Source organism: Berghia stephanieae, chromosome 4, assembly GCF_034508935.2.
Source record: "Berghia stephanieae isolate SIO BIC M18660-M18661 chromosome 4, UCSD_Bste_1.3, whole genome shotgun sequence".
Lineage (NCBI taxonomy): Eukaryota > Metazoa > Mollusca > Gastropoda > Nudibranchia > Aeolidiidae > Berghia > Berghia stephanieae.
Genome location: NC_088363.1, coordinates 19,385,223 through 19,397,559, shown reverse-complemented (window position 1 = coordinate 19,397,559; position 12,337 = coordinate 19,385,223). Strand labels below are relative to the sequence as shown.

Here is a 12,337-nt window from a genome sequence, read left to right as displayed (position 1 = left end):
AACAATGTTTGTGTTTCCTGTTAACTCCTTTAATCTGGAATAGAATATCCTTAAATAAAAAAGGTCTGATAAAAAAAAAAAAAGAGAGAGAGTACTTTGTGATAGACTTGCATCCGATCCATAGGGAAGCCAGAAATTGCTAATGTCCACTTTACACTAAACTCCGTTTTCACGTCGCCAAAGGACTTTTTGTTGAACCCTTTTGATCATGCAGGATGGACCACTTTTCACTAAAACTGACACATTAAATTTAAACAATTACAAATGCTCTAAATATTTAATAAAACACTTCAACGGCTTAATAAGATAAACTGTTAAAAGATATTTTCCTTTCCTTAGCTTGATCAGACCAGGTTACTCAATTTTTTTTCTATCAACACTATATACAAATCTGAAACCTTTAGTTAGCAAAGTAAAAATCAACTTTAAAAGATAGTAGTCGCATTTCCTTATCAAAGTGCTTTATAATTTCATCATGACTAAACTGAAACATTATTGGGCACTTTTCATTTTACAATGGCTACATTGAAGCATAATTTGAAAACATAAAGTGAAACATGAGGGGTCAAGTTTGATTTATTGGTTATTTGATATCCAAGGAAAAGATAGCATTGGTACGCTCAGCTCTCTTTACCTCGAATGCAAAAGACAAAATAATATTTTTTTCTTTTTAATAAAAAAGAAAGAAAGAAAGAAAACTACATTTTTTTTAAAACCCTCAAAAGAACAAACTAGCGGTTTATCACATGCAAGATAAAATAATCAGAATAACATCATCAAATCTTTTAAAACTGAAATTCTTTCTCCATAAAATTCATAATAGATGTCATAAATTCTGATAAAACACTTCATATTACACACACACACACACACACACACACACACACACACACACACGCACAAACTCGTGAATAAATATTACAATTACCACTAAACAATATCACAGAAGAGGCTTTCCAACAAATTGGTACGTATTGTTCTAGCATAATATGCGACAACATTTCACAGACCCGAGCAGACAATAATTAGTATAGAAACAATTTAAAACAACTAACAAACCCACATTATTCAATATAACAAGCAGAGAGAAATTTAAAGAGAAATAGAGAGAGGCATAGGACAAAACAAGGTTTAGGGGGTCAATAGTTTGTCTAAGGGTGTCCCACATCACAACTAGTTGGTGAAAGAAGTTGCCTTACTAATCTGATTCCCAGCACCCCTCAAGCCAAACATAATAAAATAAAAATGACTGTAACCCTAATCTCATTTAGTGCTTTAATCTTTTCAAAAGAAATTTTGACAATAGTTTAAAATTTTGAGAAGAGGGGATAAATCTTAATACCTCATAAATCAGACACAGATCAAGCAAAACTTACAATTTTTCATCTTATTCATTGTAAATACAATGAAAGCTTCAGATCTCTATTCATCAGTTATCATTCACGGTTTATTTTTTAAATTCCTCTTTAGATTACAATGTGTCTTGGGACAAATGCCTTCAGAACTGAAGTCTACACCCAATTTTTAAAAACAGTTTAGTTAATTCTTAACATTAACCCTTCAGTCCAATATGAATGATTTAAGCACATTAAAAAAAAGGATAACCAAGCATTATGCAAGAAAAATATAACAAAAGGATAAATAAAGAAATAGAAACAGAAACTAAGAGCAGTTAAAGAATGTCACATCTTGTCGGGGCCTGTAACACATTTGACCGTGGTTTTGGTAAAAGATAATGTAAATGTACTAACCATATATCAAGAAGTGGATATTGTATGATTTTAAACATCACAAAAAAATCTGTCGGCTGATTACAAAAATCTGGAGATAATCATATTGTACATTATGTGTGGAGAATATTTGGACAGTGAGTCTACGTCCTTCACCTGCTCAACATCCCTCCCCACATGCCCTCTTCCCCAACCATAGGGCAAGAGACATAGTGTAATTCCATTACAACAATAGAAAGAGAGTCTTGTTATTCAGATAGCATATGCATTGTGAAATAACCAATTTATATAAAACTATAAAACCTGTTATCATTGATATTATCAATAAGTTACAGCCCTCTCATTCCATGAGATCCTTAGGAGCCACGTGGCCTGCTAAATAAATATTATCATACATGTGACCGGCCAGGTCAGCACTGAGTTCCGTCACTGCTCGGCAGGTATTTTTGATGAATTCTCGTTTGGACATTTTATTTTTGACTTGGGGACTTCCAAGATCCACTGACAACATTATGAGGGAATAGCAGAGGACAAACACTGCATCTGAATAAAAATAAATAAATAATAATAATAATAAACAATGTTATAAATTACTACTAACATGCAACAAATGCTGAAACACTCAAACTCCATTTTTTTTTCAGCACAATAAAAAAATTTTTTTAAAGAAATAAAGAAAGGGAAAAAAATTAAACAGACATACAAAGAAATAACCAAAATAAAATAATTTTAAAAACTTTGTAACAGAACAAATTCTTTTACGATTAAATAGGCTTATTAGTGAAAATTTTCAAGAGATGAGGCTAAAGAAAAATTATACAAATTTAAAGCATTATAAAACATACCTTTACTAAGGCCAATTGTAGGGTTGCAGGCACAAAATCTATCAGAAAAATTTTCAATCATCAAGGACAGCATATCTCCTCTTTCTTTGGGGGCTGAGACAGATTTGAAAAATTTCCGCAGGGCATTTGGCAGGAACTGATTTTGAAAGTTTTGTAGCTGTACAAGTCTCTCTAACACATCAGGCCTGAAAAAAAAAAATTAAATAAAATCAAAATCTGTTGATTATTTTGAAACAAGTGACACTTTTTGGTCATTTAGGCACCGCTAAGCAAAGGAGAAGTGGTATTGTATAAAACGTGGCTATATTCAATTTATCTATATTCTTAAGCACCAGAAAAAAAAGTAATGTACATGTTCATGGGGAACATAAAAGGTCCACCCATACAGAGGCAAGCAAAAGATCCCCAATTAAATACAACTTAAAAATACATATCCATTATTAATTATTAAAATAACGTATACTTAAATAGAGGAGAGATAATTAATCAGGAAGACATTTTCAAATAACATCCAAAAGTGACCATATGCCATGCAATTGATTGTTTCCCCCTTTCATTTCAAAATCTTTAAAACCAGTAAACGAGGGTTGACAATGAAATAATACAAAACCAAAACGGTCTTCTTTCTGTCTATTTTAATGTCTTTATATGGCACAGTGTTGTGAGAAATATGTACAAATATTTATATTTTTTTAAAACATGACGATTAAAAAAAAAAAAGAATAATACAAAACAATCCTGACTTGACTACTAATGATCTGTGACAGTCTTCACATCCAATACCTGGAGCTATGCCAAAAGGTTGCACTGGACAAAAATAAATCAATATTATATTATTTTGAAGAATTCTGAAAGGATTTAATTTTCACCAATTTCGCAAGGCATAACAATGTAAAATAGTCCATAACTGAAAATTTTCCACCAACAGTAAGGCTTAAACAAATGTGAATAACTTCTTACCATGTTGAGGTGGACTAAGTATTAACATTTGTTACTTTGAGAAGCTGTTATTCCTTTCATGTCTAACTCTCAGTTTTGTGGCCATTTATCATTGCTATTGTCAGAGAAATTGATGAAAGGTAAATCATGACTATAATTCATTTAATTACTTTAGATTAGTGGCTTTTGTGTCAAACCATTATGAAATGACCTTTTGGCACAGCATTTTTTCCATCATATGAGTGAATCAACCTAAGAATTAATCAATCCAAATCAAAGGAACATTTTCTAGTAAAATGGATACCTCTGTTGCAAAAACTCCAGTTTCTTGTTGGGCCACAGCCTGTCAGTGGTGTGTAGAAATCTTGCGATATCCATAGGGGTGTCGTCTAGAATACCCTTTGACATCAGGATTTGAAATCCCTACGGGGAAAGAAAGGTGTATGATAAATTCCTTGTTTTTTAATTTAATGTTCTTAGAGGATTTCACATTGCTTGCTATTCAAGAAATCACTATCATTATTATTACAAGCAACATCCAACTGCTGAGCAACTCTGAAGTAGTGACTGGTAAGTTACTATTAAAATCTGATAGCACCACTTGGTATAAATATTATATGAAATACGTGGATTCCACAAACTTACCAAAGAAGGGTCAGTATTGAAAGATAAGGAAGCTTCGTCTAGAGTCATGAAGATTTGTTTGTAAGGTATCTCTGGAGGGTGCCGTCTGTAGATGCTAACACTGCCCCAGTAATTGTGACACAATCTGCATAATGAAAGGGGGGGGAAGGAGGTGGGGATGTAAAAGTAAAAAAAAGCTTATGAACAACATCATCGATGCACAGACATTGACACAGTAGAGCTTATAATGATGTTTAAGAAATGGTATTCAAAACATGTTATAGTTATGTCAAAATATTAAATAGTTTCAATGTACGGTATAATTTATTGACACCTAGATCCAAAAAAAAACTTTTCATTATAAAGTTGCCCAAGACAAAAGATGTACATAACTGTAGATTTTAAAAAACTACGGGGAAATTATGGATAGGTAAAGCGTGTAAAAGATGAAGAATCTTCATTTTAATAATAAAGTCTTTCTCTTTTCATATAAACTGCACAAAGAGGAAAATAAAAAATGTTTACTTTGATAGAAACTGTTCTTACCCTCTCCATAAAATTTCGTCATTAGCAATGTGAGACCAAACACATGATGCCAAACATAAATCTGTTGCATTTAGATGGCGAAGAATTTCTATACCTGCAATATATGGTGATTGAATTATCAAAAATAGTAAAGCAAATGTTACAGTGAATGACATAATCAGTCGGATGGTGAAAAGGTTTGAAATGAGATATTGCTAAGTTTAGTTCGAAGGTCAATCTTTATAAAAAATGAGTTCTTGACATAAATGATTAAAGCAACCCAATTCTCTTTAAATAAAAATTACAATTTTGAATAATTTTAGAAATATGAGTTTGCATAGTAATTATTGTCAAAATAAGCACCAAAAATAAACACATTACATAAAGCATGACTCAGGTACCTGACAAAAAGTAAATAAAATAAAATAAAATAAATTCATTCATTTACTGCAATCTCCAACAGCAACAGCAACAACGAGGAAGACAACAAAGAAAGAAGAAGAAGAAGAAGGAGAAGAAGAAGAAGAAGAAGAAGAAGAAGAAGAAGAAGAAGAAGAAGAAGAAGAAGAAGAAGAAGAAGAAGAAGAAGAAGAAGAAGAAGAAGAAGAAGAAGAAGAAGAAGAAGAAGATAATTATTATGATGAATAAAAACGTATCCATGACAAACCATAGAACTAACCTAATTCTGGTGGGAGTTGTGACAAATCTGGAAATCCATCTGACGAAAGGGAGGTGTTTTGTTCTTTTTCTTGATCCTGGACCCTGAAGGCAGAATCATCGACCCATCTTTTATGATCAGGCATGGGGATGCCTAAAAGATCCTGGGGACGGATTCCGTAATCTTGCAATCTGTGTTTCAAAAAAAAGAATATTGACACGAAAACTGAGATGAAACTTTTACAAATAAATACATCAATAAAACACCTTTTAACCCATAATTATATATTAATATCATATAAAGACCCAGCCAAGTAGAAGAACACATTATGCTCTAACCTCTTTAAAATAGATTTTCTTAATATTTGCTTTTCGTTCTTGTATTCTAGGGAAAAATGACATCCGCATCATACAACAAGACATGAAGTGAATAGAAAAGCGCCAGAAGACAATAGAGAATAAAAAATTTTTTGCGGCGGTGGTGGGGTTTGAACCTGCGACCTTATTGGTACGACAACTCCGCCTGGCAGGTGAGAGCGTGGCTCTACCGTGTGAGCTATCCACGAACACAAAATATTCGTTTCAAACTCAAAGTCATTACTAGATCCCTCTCTCACCCACTTCTTGAGACCGCCGATTCGTTCGTACACCACCATCGCGAATAATTTTGACCAGCAGTTAAGCTCAATAGCCAATATTCTCAACACAAACATATAACATAGAAACGATTGAGACATTGAGTATGCTCCGGTGTATGGGGTGAATTTTTAATTCAGAAAAGCGAGTGGAGCAGGCACCCATGTTGGCAACAACAAGACATGAAGTGAATAGAAAAGCGCCAGAAGACAATAGAGAATAAAAAAATTTTCGCGGCGGTGGTGGGGTTTGAACCTGCGACCTTATTGGTACGACAACTCCGCCTGGCAGGTGAGAGCGTGGCTCTACCGTGTGAGCTATCCACGAACACAAAATATTCGTTTCAAACTCAAAGTCATTACTAGATCCCTCTCTCACCCACTTCTTGAGACCGCCGATTCGTTCGTACACCACCATCGCGAATAATTTTGACCAGCAGTTAAGCTCAATAGCCAATATTCTCAACACAAACATATAACATAGAAACGATTGAGACATTGAGTATGCTCCGGTGTATGGGGTGAATTTTTAATTCAGAAAAGCGAGTGGAGCAGGCACCCATGTTGGCAACAACAAGACATGAAGTGAATAGAAAAGCGCCAGAAGACAATAGAGAATAAAAAATTTTTCGCGGCGGTGGTGGGGTTTGAACCTGCGACCTTATTGGTACGACAACTCCGCCTGGCAGGTGAGAGCGTGGCTCTACCGTGTGAGCTATCCACGAACACAAAATATTCGTTTCAAACTCAAAGTCATTACTAGATCCCTCTCTCACCCACTTCTTGAGACCGCCGATTCGTTCGTACACCACCATCGCGATATAATTTTGACCAGCAGTTAAGCTCAATAGCCAATATTCTCAACACAAACATATAACATAGAAACGATTGAGACATTGAGTATGCTCCGGTGTATGGGGTGAATTTTTAATTCAGAAAAGCGAGTGGAGCAGGCACCCATGTTGGCAACAACAAGACATGAAGTGAATAGAAAAGCGCCAGAAGACAATAGAGAATAAAAATTTTTTATTCTCTATTGTCTTCTGGCGCTTTTCTATTCACTTCATGTCTTGTTGTTGCCAACATGGGTGCCTGCTCCACTCGCTTTTCTGAATTAAAAATTCACCCCATACACCGGAGCATACTCAATGTCTCAATCGTTTCTATGTTATATGTTTGTGTTGAGAATATTGGCTATTGAGCTTAACTGCTGGTCAAAATTATTCGCGATGGTGGTGTACGAACGAATCGGCGGTCTCAAGAAGTGGGTGAGAGAGGGATCTAGTAATGACTTTGAGTTTGAAACGAATATTTTGTGTTCGTGGATAGCTCACACGGTAGAGCCACGCTCTCACCTGCCAGGCGGAGTTGTCGTACCAATAAGGTCGCAGGTTCAAACCCCACCACCGCCGCGAAAAATTTTTTATTCTCTATTGTCTTCTGGCGCTTTTCTATTCACTTCATGTCTTGTTGTTGCCAACATGGGTGCCTGCTCCACTCGCTTTTCTGAATTAAAAATTCACCCCATACACCGGAGCATACTCAATGTCTCAATCGTTTCTATGTTATATGTTTGTGTTGAGAATATTGGCTATTGAGCTTAACTGCTGGTCAAAATTATTCGCGATGGTGGTGTACGAACGAATCGGCGGTCTCAAGAAGTGGGTGAGAGAGGGATCTAGTAATGACTTTGAGTTTGAAACGAATATTTTGTGTTCGTGGATAGCTCACACGGTAGAGCCACGCTCTCACCTGCCAGGCGGAGTTGTCGTACCAATAAGGTCGCAGGTTCAAACCCCACCACCGCCGCAAAAATTTTTTATTCTCTATTGTCTTCTGGCGCTTTTCTATTCACTTCATGTCTTGTTGTTGCCAACATGGGTGCCTGCTCCACTCGCTTTTCTGAATTAAAAATTCACCCCATACACCGGAGCATACTCAATGTCTCAATCGTTTCTATGTTATATGTTTGTGTTGAGAATATTGGCTATTGAGCTTAACTGCTGGTCAAAATTATTCGCGATGGTGGTGTACGAACGAATCGGCGGTCTCAAGAAGTGGGTGAGAGAGGGATCTAGTAATGACTTTGAGTTTGAAACGAATATTTTGTGTTCGTGGATAGCTCACACGGTAGAGCCACGCTCTCACCTGCCAGGCGGAGTTGTCGTACCAATAAGGTCGCAGGTTCAAACCCCACCACCGCCGCGAAAAATTTTTTATTCTCTATTGTCTTCTGGCGCTTTGCTTTTCTGAATTAAAAAGACATCCGCATCATACCTATTTGAGATATTCTTGCTACTTCATCATATCAATACAGAAATACAAAATAATTTGCAGCAACTTTTGAATCTAGCAAGATGATATTTTTACTTGACAATGATAAAACAATTCCAAATAAACAGAATAATTTGATAATATATTTTTTTATGTGCACAAATATAAAACAAGGGCGTTTTCACGGTGTGGTAAGTGCTCCCATACAGTACATGTCAAGAATCAGGAGGATTTTATGTAATATCACATTCAAATTGCATCCACTATACCCCTATAGTCAGGAACACTTTAACAACTTAGTCAAGCAAAGTATTTTGTGTATAGGTTCTTTACCAATCTTTGACTGATAAATGTCAGTGTTGCTTAATATGGTTTAACTCACTCAACCCTAACACCAACTATATATGTAGTTTACTGGGGGGGGGGGGGGGGGGGTTACTATTACCCCATGCCTATTGAATTACACTTTTATGAGACAAATTATAGGCGTTCTATCAAAGCTAGTGTCTTTTTTTTTTTTTTGCATATTAATGATAGTTGAATAAAACTATCTATGTACATGCTCAATTTTAATACATTTTTTCCAATTTTGAAAAGGAGCAAAAATCTCTAGGATTGAGTGAGTTAATAATGAGGCATGGTAATAAAAAGGCTCAAAGGTAACCAAAAAAAAATCACCCAACAACAGTTGAATAAGCACATAAATCTTTATGAAAACCTAAAAAAAAAGAAAGAAAAGTACTAGTGTTTTGCTAGGTTGTTTTTTTTTTTATTTAAGGTATCATAATCATAAGATGCTTCATTAAACATAAACTGTCAACTCACTCAGTGGAATGTCACAAGTCGGTCCACAGCAAAAAGTGGCATCCATTTGTTTATTTCGTACACTGATACTACTGAAACAATCACTTACCTTCGTATAACTTGCCCCATGGTTTCCAATTCTACTCTGACAAATGTAAGGTTTGATGAGAGTTATCACAAAAAACAATTGAAAGAGTGCAGAGAACCCTTTTTGATGGTAAAGTTGAAAATTTTCATTTCAATTTTAGAGTTATCAAGACATCATTTTTCTTGTATGTGTGCCTGAAAAAAAAGAAAAAAGTAAACCTTAATACAAAAGACTGAATTTTCCATAAGGTTGTCACAAGCGCACCCCTAAATTAAAGTCTCAACAAAACTGGGTGTTGTTGTCAACGTACCTTACAGCAATTATATCATCATTTTATATTGTAAAGGTAAAGATGGGAAAAACTGCAATGTTTATCAAAGAGAAACAAAAATATGTTAGGGTAAAACTTAAATGAAAAATGCTTAGTTCCATTAACATTAAGTTTACTATCAAGGGGGTGGGGGGGGGGGGGGGGGGTAGCTCAGTTGGTAGAACAATCACTCCAAGATTAATTCCAGGTGCAGGTGAGAATATAATTTTTCGAACAATAACTCATAGCGGAATGCAACGCTCACTCAATATCGCAATTTTTCACCACATTCGAGGCTCAAAACAGTCAAAGATGTCGGCTGGGATTTTTTTCAAAATTTGATATATTGTGCAGATACACTATTTCTATAAGCTGATTGGAAGCTTTCCTTGTATTTTGTAGTACTTCATGGTAAAAACCACCCGTAAAGAAGTCAAGAATCTCAATTCTTAAGTTACAAAGGGGCATAACTCAATTAATTAATTTGACCCCTAAATAGTAATAGCGACTCATAATATTACACAACACAGCTAACAAACAAAGCTTAAAATATTTGGCTTATGAGAAACTGTTAAAAGTTAATGAATTCAATGTTTTTAATTTATCTATATTTGAAAAAAGTGTGAAATAATTCATTAACAGTTCAATAACTGTGTTTTCCTCATATTTCATAATAGTATCTTCAATTGAGCCAAGTTTGAGGAAATTCAAAAGGGGTGTGTTTCCCAATTTTCGAAAATTTGGTCCACTTTACATATAATGGCCCTTATTCATCAATTCACTAGCTACTATTTTTTTTACATACCTGTTTAAGAGAAACAGATTTTAAAACTTGACCAAATTTTTTTTTTAAAACAACAAAAGAAACCTCTCCTTCTGTTTTGTTTTTGAGCGAGTCTATTCTTTTCTCCTATTCTGTTTGGCCTTGTTCCGTTTCTGAGCATGAATTTCTTAATAATAGTGTTTATTTATTTTTTTCTATCCTACCATTTAATCGCCCTCTGTATTTTTTGTTTGTTTTTGTTTGTTTGTTTTTAATTATTTGCTCTTTTAGTATATATACTTTCTGAGATCGGAGTGAGGATGAATATGACACTTTGTAATATTCTATAGAAATATAGAAAGGAACCAAAAGAGAGAGAGAGAGAGAGAGAGAGAGAGAGAGAGAGAGAGAGAGAGAGAGAGAGAGAGAGAGAGAAAGATTTAAAGAGAAGAAAAAAGAGGGGGGGGGGTTGGATGGGACATTTATCATTTGCAACACTCTGTAGAAAGAAGACCAATAAAAAAGTGGTGGAGCTTGGAACCAGGATTCGAACACACAGCGGAGTTTCAAAAAAGTGTCTCTGTGTATAAGTATAATCGTCCATCGTTATTGCCAGACAGGTGTCGGCCAATAATAGTTTTTCTTTATGGTTGGCAATAATCACAACGTCTAGGTTAGCTATTAACATGTGTAGACACTGCACTGCAAGTCCCGAGAGTGAGTGAGAGAGCGCCAGAGTTTTAGTTTTGAGATTGTTCACTCATAAAGGCACTGGCCCCTCTCACTGACTTCATATTATTTTGTTACAAGATGAGACATTGTGCTGCTCAACCACTGACTTTGATACATTTAATTTACGATAAAAATAATAGGCTTAACTTTGGTGGAATTTGAGGAAATTATGATGAGCCATACTCATATTTAAATGGCTGGAACTGGATGAGTCTCTTACTCTTAGGTCGCCAGGCTATATTTTAAGTTTTAGTTAGGATATAGTGAGGGAAACTTGAGATATTTCTTTATCAGTCAAACCAATGAAATTTCATAAAATGCACTTTGTGTATTAATATTTGATTTTTTTTTTAAACGAGAACATTTCCCGGACGACATAGAATTCGCCAGAAGTTCAGTGAGGAATTTTTACCTGTCTATAGTTGAAAACATTGACAAATCGAAAGATTATACAAAAACTTGAGTGCAAATATTCAAATTATGGAGACTAACAATGTGTCTTGCAAGAAAAATATCCGTACCTTGTCACTAGAATAAAATGGAGACACAGCAATAGTCATCTTGTCAAGATCATTATTATGTCGACAGTCAATTTTCATCTCTCCCATTTGATGTTATTGTTGACATTACAGTAAATAATGACAGTCGATTCCATATTTTTTTAAATCATGATCGAATCCAAATATTCGAACAACTTTTTTGTTATTTTTTAGCCACACATAACTGATCAATAAAGATTTTTCTATGACAAGCAATCCTGATTTTGATAATAGGATTAAATTTTAAAATAAACATGTTGACTACATCTAAATTATCTCAATATTCGGGAATATCGTCTACCAACGATATTACTCAGTAAGTCTAGAGACTCGAATCGATCACTTCCGGAGAACAAAGTGTCGAAAATGACGTGGCCTCGGTACAGAAAACTACTAGATTTATTTATAAAATATTTTTATTTACATTTGACAAGTTATTATAGGCTATGATTTCAATATATACAATGTCACGAGGGTTAACAGAGGCAAAAACCGCACTTCTTTCTTACATACGAACTACCATCGAATAATTATCGATGATAATGTGACGACGATGACCCTGAGTCCCATGATGCTGTTGTTTTTTGTTTGTTTTTTGTTGTTGCTGTTGACCTTTTTTTGAAAGACGTTTTTTTTTTTGTTTTTTTGTTTTTTTTTGTTTTTTTTTTGTAACTCATGGCAATGGGCTTCAATAAATATTGTAAAATCTTACATAATGGCAATCTGTATAGGTGCGTATGAAACAAGAGCAGGAAGAAAAATCCAATAAAGATAATATTAATATACCATCCCAAAAAATCAGCTTTCTACGAATGGGGATCGAACATCAGCTGATTACCGATTAGGCATGATTCCATTACACCGTAGAGGTT

At 34.8% G+C, this 12,337-nt stretch overlaps 1 protein-coding gene across 1 annotated transcript; it reads right to left on the bottom strand.

Moving 5' to 3' along the window:
* Positions 1-362: 362 nt before the first annotated feature.
* On the bottom strand, positions 363-11,563 carry LOC144970173 (F-box only protein 8-like). The gene is made up of 8 exons (XM_078909527.1): positions 11,448-11,563; positions 9,143-9,315; positions 5,343-5,512; positions 4,685-4,778; positions 4,160-4,283; positions 3,819-3,937; positions 2,576-2,760; positions 363-2,273 (listed from the first exon to the last, which is right to left on the bottom strand). The coding sequence occupies exons 2-8, from the start codon at positions 9,160-9,162 to the stop codon at positions 2,071-2,073; spliced, it is 915 nt and encodes a 304-aa protein (XP_078765653.1). The 5' UTR covers positions 9,163-9,315; positions 11,448-11,563; the 3' UTR covers positions 363-2,070.
* Between the last annotated feature and the right edge of the window lie 774 nt (positions 11,564-12,337).

What these genes read in the sequence shown, in the direction of transcription:
- LOC144970173 (XM_078909527.1), bottom strand. Translation starts at nt 9,162, where the DNA reads ATGGGGCAAGTTATACGAAG. An exon ending in TCAATACTGACCCTTCTTTG is followed by an intron (nt 3,938 to 4,159) that starts GTAAGTTTGTGG and finishes CTTTCCCCGTAG; the next exon opens with GGATTTCAAATCCTGATGTC. An exon ending in TACAATTGGCCTTAGTAAAG is followed by an intron (nt 2,274 to 2,575) that starts GTATGTTTTATA and finishes ATTTTTATTCAG; the next exon opens with ATGCAGTGTTTGTCCTCTGC.